At 41.2% G+C, this 14292-nt stretch overlaps 1 protein-coding gene across 1 annotated transcript in view; it reads left to right on the top strand.

The window, feature by feature from the left end:
- si:dkey-288a3.2 (protein phosphatase 1 regulatory subunit 37) overlaps positions 1 to 14292 on the top strand; it is a 91786-nt gene that overhangs the window by 42375 nt on the left and 35119 nt on the right. The window contains exons 2-4 of the mRNA XM_041214214.1: positions 11955 to 12244; positions 13354 to 13540; positions 13651 to 13757. Of these exons, the coding sequence (XP_041070148.1) occupies positions 11955 to 12244; positions 13354 to 13540; positions 13651 to 13757 (584 nt within the window). The remainder of the gene's footprint in view (positions 1 to 11954; positions 12245 to 13353; positions 13541 to 13650; positions 13758 to 14292) is intronic.

Raw genomic sequence — 14292 nt, 5'->3', positions numbered from 1 at the left:
TACCCCCACCCCGGACAAATGCTGCCTATGTCACATTAGACACCACATGGTCTAACCTTCCATAGCAGGGAGGCACAAGTAGGTGGTGCACAGAGGGCAGCAGATTGATCGGTCCCATGCCACCTTGAAGCTCCCCTCCCAGCATGTCATCATCCTGACTTTGACATGTCCTGGATGTCCAGCACTGCGCCGAGGTGCAGCTCCTCCAGGTTGCCCCCAAAATAGTCATGTGGGTCTCAGTGTACAACATGCTGCGGGGGCAGAACCCATCTCTTCACCACCCTCTCAGGGTGACCTTGACATGGGTAATACCTTCTGACCCACCCAGCGATGGACACTTGCTGTCAATGATTCAATACTGTCACTACACTCAGACTTGGGGGGGTTGGGTGGTGGGGGTGGGGGGCGGGGCTGCAGGGGTGTGGGGGGGCGGGTGCTGCCAGGCGGGAAAGCCAACCTGCTGGGTTAAGTGACCAGTGCCAACATGGTACTCACCCTTCCCGAGCACAAGAGGTTGTTGAAGCGCTTGTGGCACTGGATCCAGGTGCACCACACCACGTCGTGGGAGCTCACTACCTCCGTAATCTCCTCCCAGCTATGTTGGTCATGTGGCGGGGGGGCTTCCTCCTCCCGTCCTGGGGTACGAGGACCTCCCGCCGTGCTACCACCTCCTCGAGGAGGGCAGCAAGGCAATCGTTCAAAAAACGGGGGGTACAGTGCCCCCCCCCCTGCCCTACCCTCCTGCCTGGCCTGCTCAGCAGCAGCGCTCTGGGGAGGCCTTCCACTGGTCGTGATTCACAGCCTTTGAAAGGCTGCAGCAGCTTTTTTAAACAGGCCGCAGGGTCGCCATTGGACCCGCCAGTCATCGCATTCCCCCCCGCCGCCCGCCCAGTCCCGCTGCCCTCGGGAGACGCAATTCATGCTGGGCGGGCCTTAATTGGACCACCTGTGTAAAATGGCGGCACAAATCCGATCGTGGGTGGTGATCGGGTCCACGCCTGCTCCCGCTCCGCCCACCCGACAGGCAGAAAATTCTGCCCATTGCTCCCAGGAAAGGTCCAACTTAGTCAATGTGTAACCTCACCCAGAGTTTACCTGGCCACTCACATGGGTGTAAGGGAGCTGTCACTGGCAACTTTGGCAGTTGCTGACATTGCACACAGGGCTTTATTAAACTCTTTATTTCGCTATCCATCCCAAGCAACCATAGCTGGTTGAGTACTGTGGTCCTCATTTGGGAAATTGCTGGATGGGCACTGTGTGGTTTAATTTAAAGTGGCTCCCTTCCCTTTGGAGGAAATATCCCTCATGCTCCCCACAATAAGGTGCCATCTTGGCTGGTTATTTCATGTCTTCTGTTGAAGTACGCCTTAATTTTGTCAGATAGGGACTCCTGTGACCAACTATGCAGCACTTGTTCTTGTACTTGAGATAGGACTGAGTCCCTACTTGTCCAGTCTCTGATCTGTCGAGCACATAACGGCAAGAAACCTAAGAAATTTAACAATAAAAAAAGTTCCTGTGGAACCGAGACATGCTCATCATTTTCTTGTAAAGGCAAATGACTAAGGGCATCAGCATTTGCGATTTGATTGCCAGGTCTATGTATGGAAGTGTATTCGTACGCTGCCAGAATTAAGGCACTTCGTTGTATTCCTGCTGAGGCTATGGGTGGTATAGCCTTGTCCTCACTAAACAATCCTAGCAATGCTTTGTGATCTGAAACAATAGTAAAATGATGGCCGTGTACGTAGTGGTGAAACTTTTTGACGCCAAAGATGATGGACAGGCCTTCTTTTTCTACCTGCGAGCATCCCTTTCTCACTGTGGTGAGCGTTCTTCATACGTAACCTTTTGGCTGTTCCATGCTGTCATCCAGCTGATGAAAGCACTGCTCCCGTTCTGTAGGGAGGTGCATCACTCTTTCGTCTGGTCATTATGCACTAATAGAATGCAACAATGGGTTCACCTTTATGAAAGCTTCTTTCTGGGGTGACTCCCAAGACCAACGTTGGTTCTTTTTGAGTAGAATAGGGCCAGCACTGTAGTCAAACTGGGTAAAAACCACCCATAATAGTTAATCATTCCTAGGAATGATTTGAGCTCTGAGGCATTCTTTGGCTCAGGTGCCACTCTTATGGGTCTCACTTTCTCAACCAGGTAGGGGCCCTGTTAATCCACCCGGTGACCCAAATAGATTATCTCCCTTGCGTGGAACGTGCACTTTTTTTTTTACATGCAGTGCAGCTTGCAAGAAAAGTTTTAAGACTTCTTCTAAGCTTGCCAAATGCGCTCAGTTAATCCTGTCACCAATGCGTCAACTAAATAGACTACAACCTGGACTAGTCCCTGCAGTAAACTTTCCATTGTTCTCTGAAAGGTGGCACATGCAGAGGAGACACCGAAAGGCAATCATGTACATTGGTGCAACCCTTTGTGGGTACTAATTGTGATGAATTCCCGGGAGGCATTATCCAACTCTCATTATTGATAAGCACGATTCATGTCAAGCTTTGTTACATTGTCCCTCCTGCCAGCTTGCATACAGGTCTTCAATTTTTGGAACAGGGTGCCTGTTTAGCTTACTTTATTAACCATCAGTTTGTAGTCTCCTTAGCTTTGAACGCTTTGGTCAGGTTTAAGGATGGGGACTATTGGTACTGCCCATTCTGAGAACTGAACAGGTTGTATAACGCCCAGTTTTTCTAGTCTGTTCAGTTCAATGTTGACTTTTTCTCACAGGGCCTATGGTACCAGCCTCGCCTTCGTGAAGCGAGAGGGTTGCTCCTGGATCCACATGAATCTTGGCCTGCAGGCCCTGGATTTTCCCCTGTTTGTCCTTAAAGATGGTGGCTGTAATAATTATGGAGTTATTTAGTGTGCAATGCACTTTTTAGAATAATACTTGTTAAGGAAGATCACACGATCTGTAGTAACCAATAGGGGAGTAGCACAGTCTACCTCATCCGGCAGTGTAGAGATGGAGTTGGAGTTGAAAGCACACATATAGTTGCTGCTGAGTATATTGTGAATTACTTAATGCTTCCACCCAAGAAGTGTCTGCGGATCAACCCTATCATTAATAGTACAAGTCAGCCACGCTACAATGGTAGCATACTTTCTAAGTAGCTCTGGTAGCAGACTTGCTCTCAACTGGAAGATTTCAGCCCATTCTAACTTAATCTCCTTTAACCAATTTCACCCCAGGGGGCTTGGGGTCATCATCAATGGTAGCTTTGCCAATTGGCTTCCATAATGAACAGTTACTCTGCTTATACCTTTTACTTGAATGTCTTCACTCATATATGGTTTTAGCTTGGTGGCTATTTCTTCTAAACTTAATTGAAGTTCACCATTATTCAGATATCTGAAGGTATGTTCCCCAATTACTGTAGTGGAAGCTCCCGTGTCCACTTCCATTCTAACAGGTTTGCCATTTACTTTCACAAATATTGACAAATATTGGTTCTATCTTTCCAACCGTTAGATTAACAATGAGTAAATGTCTGAATTTGTTGTTTCAGGCTCTTCTATATTGTAGGTTTCATTGGGCTTCTTCTTTTGATTACAAGCCTGCTTGAATCTTTCATTGCACTGCCTCATTATATGTCAATTTCTGTGACAATAGTAGCATTCACTTTTTTTAAACTGTCAATTGCTAAAAGACTGACTGTTTCTACCTCTATTAAAATTATTCTTCAATTTCACTGCTAAGTTATTTTTCTTTATTCTTCAGCTAACGAGGGCTGTTTTGCGTTTCTTGGCAGAGTATCGCTTTTTTCCGTCTCTTTCGTTTGAATTTCCCGCCATTTTGCGCACCCTGTATTTCTTTTGAATCTCTTACTGCGTTTTCCATGGCCAATGCAATCTTGAGCGCCTTCTTGAAATCCAGATTCACTTTGGACAATAATCTTTTCTGAACTCTGTTCTCTTTCACACACTAAACAATCTCTGAGCATGTCTTTCAGAGTTGTACCGAACTCACAATGTTCCATTAGCTGCTTCAAATTTGTCACATAGCATGCAATTCTCTCACCTGAGGCTCTATTTCACAAATTAAACCTGAACATCTGCATCATGACTCATTGAGATTTTTCAAATCTGGGGCACTGGGTGCTGTCAAACATCGAATCAAACTGTAGGTTTCACTCACACAAGTACTCAAGAGGGTTGCTCACCTCTTCTTTTCCCCTGTAATCTCGTTCGCTTGAAAAAAGAATGTGAGGTGTTCTATGTATTGACACCAATCATCTGTGGCAGGTTCAAAAAGGATCAATTCTCCCAAATTGTGGCATTTTGAGAGGGGATACCTTCTTCAATTCTAACAGAGCTTGCTACTTACAATCACTGGGTGAGGTACAGTGCCTACTTCTTTATAACTTTATTTCTTTTGTTCAATCTTGTTTTATCCTCATCACCAGTTTGTTGTAGGGAGCCGAGTTATGCTATTAATGGAGAGTCAATCAGCAGACACCTCTTGGGTGGAAACTTAAAGTTTATGTACAATATACTCAGCAGCAACTACATGTGTGCTTTCAACTCCAACTTTATCTCTTCGCTGACTGCTAAGGTAGTCCACGCTACTCTCCTATTGGTTACAACAGATCATGTGTTCTTCTTTAACAAGTATTATTCTTAAAGGTATATTACACACTAAATAAAACTATAATTACTACAACTTTGAAATAATATTACCTGTATTGAGGCAATATAACTTTAAATGCAATTTCATTTCTTTTATTTGTCATTTCAATATTGCACTAAGATCAGCTGTCTGTAGGTGTCACTATTGGGAACTGCAACACCTGCAGGCTGTTAGGTTTGACACAGCTTGAAATGAAGTTTTGAAAATAGGCAAAATAAATCATAATCTAGAGCAGTTGAAATTTATCCATGAAGTTTATCAGTTGTGAATTTAATTTAAATTTGAAGTTCAACATTAATAATTGTGTGAAAAGAAGACTGTGATATTTGATAATACTATTTAAAATCATAACCATGGAAGCCATATTTCACTTGGGGTTAGGCACAAATTTCCTCGATGAAAATTGTATTAAATTTTCCGTTCTCATACAGTATCACACAGCTATTTAAGAAGTCATCACTTGCAAGTGACTATACTGCTAGCAGTTAATTTGAATACAAATTACTTCACTATACTAGAAATGACTCATATGTTTAGTCACAGATTGTTGGACTTTAAATGCAGAGGGTTTGCATTTAATTGTCATCCTTGACTGATGCTCAACTGTAGCTAAGTTTACTGTATCAAGTTTGTCACTTTGTGGTCAAGTTTGCAGACAGCTTTGTTTGTGCGCGTGTGCATGAATGAGTGAAATTATTCTCGCCCAGCAGAAGAATGCCTGTGGGCAGACAGCTCTGGAACGATACTGTGAGCAAGATCGTAGTGAGGAATCTAAATTGGAGAAGAAGGGGTAAAAATGCTGTGTAAAGTGAAGGGCCTTAGAAATTTGGTTTGGAACACATTTACGTTTTAACTTAACAGCATATTAACTACATTTTTGACAAGTGACTATAGATTCATTTTAAACAAGGCTGAACAGAAATTTAGTGTACTAAGGTGGTTCTGGTTTAGTGTGAGGTTTTGCATACAACACAAAAAAGTAGTAGAAATATTATGATGGCCATTTAAAAATTTTGTGTACGTTTTAATTTTGTAATGATAAATTAAGTTGCTAATTTTGGCTCTGCTCTTTGTAGACACTGCAGGTTTAATTGCTAATTGTTAACAATGAATATATTTGCATAATAATAAGCTTCAAATTTACATCTTCAATGTGTTTCTTTCAAAGGATACATGATAAAAAGGTCATGTTGTTTAAATAATTCATGCATTATTGCAATAAAGGAGCTATTACTGTATGTGCCTGCATATATATTGACTTTTGAAGCAGAAATATTCAGCCCTGTGGAGAAATTAATTTTTACAGCTTATGGCATGCTGGCGTGCATTTTACTGACTAAATCATCATTTTCTATATGAGATTTCTTTGAAGCTCACTCTTCTAAACAGGTTTAGGGATTCATTGTCATTCTGATCTGGCAGTGGAGTCAATGGTGACCACATTAGGAAAGCTGTAACATCAAGCCAATCTAAATGGAGTCTCAACTCAGTTCCCGACGGACACAAGTCCACAGCACAAAACTGTCCTGGTTACAGCACTTAATTCATCAATCTCAGTCTGGGCTGCCAGCAAAGAGAGACTGAAAAGAATAGAAGTGTCACAAAGCTGCTGAACAGGGATATTTATGAGGTCATAATTAATATCACTCAACCCTATTATATACCTAACCTGAGAATATATTATATGAATGGAAGTTATCCATTATTTGGATATAGAATTTCCTTAAGTTAACGAAACCTTTGAATTCCAAGCAATTTCTCTACTTGTGATTTGTTCTAAGAGTCGTGTAAACCAATTCTGCTTTGGTTCAGTCCATTATTCCACAATTTGTAAATCATTTCCCATGAACTTTCAGCCCAGAAGAAAAGTTTGTGACATCAAGAACAAACACAGAAAATGCTGGAAAAACTCAGCAGGTCTGACGGCATCAGAGAAACAGAGTTGACGTTTCAAGTTTATATGACCCTTCTTCAGCTTTGAAGAGGGGTCATGCGGATTCGAAGAGTCAACTCTGTTTCTCTGATACTGCCAGACCTGCTGAGTTTTTCCAGCCTTTCCTGTGTTTGTTTCAGATTTCCAGCATTCGCAATATTTTGCTTTTATCTTTGTGACATCAGGCTTTGGGGAATCACCCAAAAAATGCATGGATCTTTAGAAAACGTGCTACAAATGAAAGTTGTGTGATTTGGAAGTATTCCTAAGCAGGCTGTCGAGTGCTTTGCCACAGGTAGTTGTCTACATATTATGGGAAATACATATGCGTCAATCAGATAGGCAGCAGAGTGAGGATTATTGCTTTACAAATCAGATAATGAGACTATTTATATGACAGTTTTATACATTTAAACTTCTCTTGTCAAAATATATATTGCTTTGTATGCCGAACAAACAGTGGTGTGAGATCATTCTAAGGGGGGGGAAGGGACTAAGTGACTAATACTTAGGCATACTTTGGCAATGCTTCATCATTCCCTACTAATATTTCAATAAGCACTTCAGCTGAGGGAAAATGTCAGTTGGGTTTACACAGTGTCAACTAATGTTGGAATTATCCTAAAGGGAATGCTGTTTCAGTTTAATTAATAGCACCAGTGGATTCTTCTATATACTTTGACATCATTAGCGCCATTGTAAAGTTGTTAACATTGAAATAGTTGCCAACCTGCAGGTAAACACCTTATGTCAGAGAATGTGCAAAGAGTCTCAGAAAGTTGATATTGTCAACATATTTTGATTAAAATCTTCAACACTTATAAACAGGAGGATGGCATGGATGATCATGAATTATTGAGCTGTTTGAATACATTGGCATGTAATGATGTCTTGTTGTCTGACATTAAATCTGTGGAGTGCCAATCTGCTCCTGTGCTGTCCCACAGCAATATTTCTGAATTATTGCATGTACAGCTTTATTTTACTCATATGGAAAAAATAAAGTTGAAATGTCCTGAAAACAGGAAAGGTAAATTGATGGTTAATCAAAACAAATGGAGAGCCTAGATTTTTAAAGATTGCAAGGATGCCACATATACACTGAATAGAACTTTGAGGCCCGAGCAATGTACCTCACTTGCTCACTGATATGAAGCTTGACAAGGTGAATTCACAGTTTATGTTGAAAGCGCTTGGTGCAAAGTAAGACTCCGTGGGATCTAACGGCAATTGGCAAGTTGGGTCCAAAATTGTGACCAGAAGGCTTGATACAGTGGTGTTCTTGAAGGGCTCAGTATTGGGTTCCTCGCTGTTTATGGTATATATCAATGCTTTTGACTTAAATGTAGAGATCATGATTAAGAAGTTTACAGCTGATATAAAAATTGGTCACATGGTTGAAAGTGAGGAAGAAAGCTGTAGACTGCACCGTGGTATTAATGGGCTAGTCAGGTGTGCAGAAAGGTGCCAATTGGAATTCAGTTTAGAGAAGTGCGTGGTAATATATTTGGGGAGGGCAAACAAGGCTAGGGAATACATATTAAATGGTAGGCTAGTGGGAAGTGTAGAGGAAAAGAGGGACCTTTGTGTGCATGTGCACGGATTTCTGAATGTAGCGGGACAAGTAGTTAAGGTGGTTAATAAGGCCTAGGGGTACTTTCCTTTATTAGCCAAGGCATCAACACCATAAACTTTGCTCCTGACAAAGAAGAAATGGGAATCAGGGAGTCAGTTCTCACTCTGGCTGCTGACACATAAGTGATTTCTCCAACCACTTACATCAACATTGTGCACCTCGAAGCCTCAGTTGCTGCTTCCCCTGCTCCCATTGCTATCCTCCTCACCTTTTCCCTCGCTTATTCCCCTGCTGCCCTTTCAGAAGTGAGCCAGCAGCAAGGGGTCTTGGATGGAACAGGAGGGAGTGTTGAGATATGAGGAGAGTGACAAGGGAAACAGAGGAAGCGGTGAGGCACTGTGACTAAACCACTTTCAAAAGTCAGTGAAACTCTAATGTTTCCAATTGTGTGCCAATAATCAGTTCTTAAGGCAGCATTGAGTTTGGACAGTGCCTGAACTGGGAAACACTGTAGGATAATCCAAGGTAACTTGGAGTTACAGAGTTTGATGCGAGCAACTGCCTGGGATGTCACTGTCCATGATGTCAGACTCTAACATGGTATCTGCCTATGTGAAGTGCTCCCCCTAGTGTTGTGGCACAAATAAACACAGCGTCTTACATGAGAGCGGGGAAGTTATACTAGAAATATATAAAACACTAGTTAAACCGCAGCTAGAATACATTTCTTGTCACTGCGCAAAGGGTGTGATCGCAGTAGAGAGGGAACAGAGGAGATTTATGAGGATGTTTCCATGACTGGAGAATTTTAGTTATGAGGGAAGAGTAGATAGACTGGAGTTATTATTTTTGCACCAGAGGAGGTTGAGACGACATTGACTTGAGATGCATAAAATTATGAGAGGCCGATAGAGTGGATAGGGAGGATTTATTTCTCTCAGCAAAGATGTCAATCATCAGGAGACAGAATTAAAGTAATTGGTAGAATGGTAAAGGGAATTGGAGGAGCAGTTCTTTCTTCAGAGGTAGTGGAGGTCTAGACTTCATTGCCATGATCCACATGGGGAAACCGTAAGCTAAAATAACCAAATTTACTGAATGAAGAGATTATCAACAAGATTTCACATTTTGTAGCCTTTGGTTTAACATGAATAAAACCAATGGACATTGCATATGAATTAACAGGCAAATTATATTTCAAATAAAAAGGTAAATTTCACTTTAAATAGTCAATACAACAAAGATATATCTTACAACATCACAAGCATTCACATAACTCCCCGCAAAAATGTGGCATTAAGGTAGCTACACAGATTCACAATATGTTCTTTATTCGCACAGGGTAGATCAGAATGACTTTCATCCTCAAGTTTCACAGGTACAATTATGATCAGCAAGGCACACTTCTATAAACCCTCTCTCCCTCAGGTCATGGCAGTCCTGATGGTGTAGCTTTCCAGGGTTTCTTTTCAATCAACCAACAAATAACACCCCAGTTCACGGTTTGGCCACTTCTGGGGAAAACACCCAGTTCTTTAGCGTCTCCGAGCCATTCACACCTTTCCAGGTTTTGGACATTTTTAGCCAGCTTTCACAGCACCTCCAAGAGTTCCTGTGTCCTTTCTGCCAAACAAAAAAGCTGACCTCTTCCTGAGAATGACTTACTTCTTCTCCGCACAAGTGTGTCATGTAGAATATCAATCTTTAATTTCATCGGCTAGTCAGATATATATTGAACTTCTTTTAAAGGATTTTTGCCAAGCAAAGATATTGACTTTAAAATGGCTGCCAGTCTACATTTGTAAAAACCACATTTCCAGTATGAAGCCATCGAGCCTGTGGAACTCTCAGAAAGACAATGGCAACACCGGGAGTTGTACAAGACCCCTTTCTACATTATCATTGGGAAAATGAGTCATCCAAGAAGTTAATATTCAATCACCTTTGGCAATCACAATGGCTAACAAGATACAAGGAATTAATTGTCTGACCTTTTGAAGGCCACTATTGATCTATAGAGCTTTTAACTGTACTGTAATGAGTTAATAGTTACGGTAATAAGTTATTGATGTATATCATGATGTAACAGTAACATCAGCAGTGACGTGATAGAGACTCAGTAGAGCAGATGGAACAGTCAATACTCAAGAAAGATATACCTACTCTGTAGCCTACCTTGTGTATAATATTAATAAAGCAGTTTAAAGTAACCTACCTGAGCCCAACCAGAGTTACTCAAGATAAGATAGGCCACACGACCAACATATGAAACTTGATAGCTGCGGTGGTGGCACCAATCTAACAATGGATTGGGGCCATTAACGGAACACCCATGGCGAGAAAGTGGAAGAAAACCTGTTAGTAGCAAGCATCTGCAAACTTATCTACAAAAGGAGGCACACTGAGAAGTGATAATGATGTCAGCACCAGGCAAGCAGCACTGCCCCTACCCCTACCATTCAAAAATCTCAAGGGCCCACAAAGAGGCCAACAGTAGGAGTTGTGGAAGAAACACTTCATAAGGTATTGAGCAGCATTGGGGTTGCATGTCAAAGAGCAGAAGCATCGGGTTAGTTCATTCCTTTATGCCGTCGGACCTGTCGCCAGTGATGTCCTCTTGAGACAGCGGGTAGAAGAGACCTCCACAAACTTTGAGACTGGCCTAAAAGCATTCAACACATATTTCAGTTTGAAATGAAACGTTGTGATTGAACAAATGCAATTTAATCGGAGATCCCAAAATCCAGGGGAATCTGTCTAATTGTTTTTTATTGACCTGTATTGCCTAGTCAGTTTTTGAGTGTGGTGCATTGAAAGATGAATTTATTCACAACCGCATTGTCATTCAAATCTGCGATAAAAAGTTCTCAAGTTTTTACAGATGAAAGATGACCTCACTCTCAATTAAATGGTTCAGTACATGAGGCAGGCCAAACTCAGAAAGCTAAATCAGGAGGAAATCTGTCATAACACTAAGGCTTTAAGTGACTGTTGGCTGGGTAGGCCCAAAGGCAGCAGCCCCATCCACTTAAAAACTTGCCAAAATGGAAAAAGGGTGGAAACCCTACAGTAGCCATATTGTGATGCTTATGCTGGGGTGCAAAGAAGTAGCACAGATGCCAAGATTGCCCAGCAGGAGGTGCAGAGTGTTTCTAGTGTGGAAAGACAAGACACTTCAAGCTCTCCTATTAGTCTAGAGGAAGAAGGCAGGAGAACATTTATGAAATGCAAACTATTCAAAAATTGGACATAATGACAGACACAAAATTACGGAGTTCCTAAGAGAAGTAAATTTCATGATCAAGACTATTGGTCAGTCACAGTGGAAGTTAAAGGCCTTAACATTGACTTTAAAATTGACATGAGCTGGTGTTATAATACTCTGGTCATCTGGAATGGCTCTAAACAATACCCCTCTATCCATTAGGCATTAAATTGCAAGGTCCTGGTGGCACAAATCTTCCAATCAAAGGTTGACTAATCATCACCATTTGCTACAAGGGGCAACAGATCATTGAGATCAACCTATGTTGTCTACAATCAATGCAGATATTTGCAGATATGAGTGGAGATGCCTGTATACAACCGGGCATTCTGGAAAAAGCAGGTGACCTACAGTAGAATTCCTGGATGCCTTTCATGGAGGAATTTGCTAAGTCATGGGTAGAACCGGTAGATTTTCATTCTACATCAGCTGGTGAGGTTTATTCATTGAGCAGTGGTTCACTCTCCATCACAGAGACACCATTCACTAAACCCCAGTTGGAGATTGAGATTGTGGTCTCTCAGTTCTTTTTAAGCTAGGACGGAGGATGAGGACACAGAAGACGCTGCAGCAGATGGTGACAATCCGCAAGAAAACTTTTTGGACCTGGGTTGGCTCTTGCCTGAAGAAGGCTATGTGAAAGAAGCTGTTATAGTACTGAGTGGTCCAATGGAAGATGAAGTCCTAGAGTTTTGTATGCTATTCAAATCTACTGCCGAAGCATATGAAGTCTCTAATTTCTTTGTTGAGGAGTCTGTGTTTGTTGTGGAAGAGCAGCATTTGTATCTTTGTCCCACTGAACACACCAATGCCTTGTATAACGCTGTTTGACCATGAAGAGTTGTCCAGGGAGAACAAAATGTTTGATTCCACAGAGGATCACACTGAAAGAGTGTTGGTAGAGTCTATTAGCTTGGGTGAAAGTTGTGACGATCCCAGATGATGTTAATACTGGACAAGTCAGATCCCAGAGTGCAAACTGGCATGATAGATCCTATTTTTTTTTTAATAAGTGGAGGAAAGTTACTGAACAAATTCACAGGAGTCTGCTGATGAACTTTTAACACTAGGAATAAAATATTTATTAAACAAGAAAAATGAATTATATTACACCAGACAAAAAGGTTAGAAATATCTCACTACAAACACAAGAAGATACTTCAAATTCACACTATTCCTTTACCCCAACAATAGATTTACAGACCCATAAACCAGCAAAGAGTTACCACTAGCTTGATATAAAAACTTCCTGCTTGGAACTGGCACATTGGCAAATGGCTTTCTTCAGGTGAATTCCTGAGCATTCACTCGATGCTTTTCACCTAATTCTTATCTCTTCTCAAGACACCCAAACCGCACTCCAAACTCTCAGTTTCTTCAACTGCAATGCAAACAAATGATTCCCTAAACTCAGTCTTCCTATAGCACCTCTGCTAAACTGATCACTTTATTGAGTTCTATAACTGCCACTGTCTCCAATAGCCTTGTAGTCTTTCTTATCAGACAGCTTAAAATTCCTATCTTCTCTTCCTCTCTGACACACACTGAACTCTCTCCCCTATCTGTTCTCTGTCTGTCACTTGGCCACTGTCACTAGGCAACAGTAAAGGTTTTTCTATTTGGTGTTTTTCTCCTCAAAATCGCTAAACTTTTAACCCTTTTTAACCCATCTCTTTAGCTTCAGAAGTTGTAAAACCTCAATAAAAATGTTTATATGCACAAAAAAATCACAAAAGACCTGATCTGTTAGTCAGGAGTCTATCCAGATTCCCAGGCACCAAGGCTCATGAGCAACCTAAATGAAACTGAAACTATTTTACCTGTCTTAACACACAAATATGTATATATCCAAATTAAAAATTATATATTGTTCCTGAAAAAGTAAATTGACAGCCATGCTTCAATCTCATCTGAAAATCTTTTTTCCACTTAAGCTGCCCATCAGTGCAGGAGCCAAGGCTAAATCTTCAGAACTTCGACAGTTTCAGAGTCCTGTACAAGAATTTCATCTTGATGTCATTCTGAAGATTCATTCCTTTGCTGAAAATGATGTTGTATTATCTTCATATTCTGATGTATTCTTCCCATTGCCCACAGTGGAGCAGCCTCACACTGAGGAAAGTGTGACAATATTACCAAAAGTAGCTCCTGAAATGTTATCTGGAAATCATATATTCTTCATTTCCTGCAATGACTACAGGAATTTTGTCATTCTTCTTCTCATTGTTCAGATTCATTCAAATCTCAACAGTTGAATATCTTTTTCATCCTTGATGCAACAGTGAATGATACAGCTGTGCAGTTCTTCACTGGAGTTGAAGATCCTTTATCTTCTCAGGTCCTTCCCCAGTGTTTTTCACGGCAACAAAAGATTCCTGAGTGAACCCTAATCTATCCTCCTCCAGTTCAAGAGCATTAAAGTGTCAATGTCCTTCAGTCTTCTCTCTTGGATCATTCTTTCCTTGAAAAGGGTCCATGGTCTTTACAGTTCAGTTGTCCAATTACCAGCAGCCCTGGAAAGCTGCTGTCCCATTTCACTGATCACCATGTCCTCCAGGAAAAAGATGAGCTCCCACATGTATCCACAATGTCTTTCCAGAGAACCAAGAACATATGGGAGTTTGAATCCCTCATAATAGTCACTTGTAACTTTGGTGGGGGGAGGGGTTGCAAGGGTAGGAAGAGTAGGATTTGGATAGATATTGTAACAGTAAAAGAAGTGAAAAAAAGTAATGTAAATAGTTTAAATTTGTTATTAAAGAAGTTGACATTAAACTTGGGGGGAGGTTTAGTATAATGGGTTAATAATTATGTTAATGAGTTAGTGATGGATATCATGATGTAACAGTGACACTAGCAGTCATGTGATAGAG

Source organism: Carcharodon carcharias, chromosome 20 (genome assembly GCF_017639515.1).
Source record: "Carcharodon carcharias isolate sCarCar2 chromosome 20, sCarCar2.pri, whole genome shotgun sequence".
NCBI lineage: Eukaryota > Metazoa > Chordata > Chondrichthyes > Lamniformes > Lamnidae > Carcharodon > Carcharodon carcharias.
The sequence above is the reverse complement of the archived record's forward strand: the minus strand, read 5'-3'. Positions and strand labels throughout refer to the sequence as shown.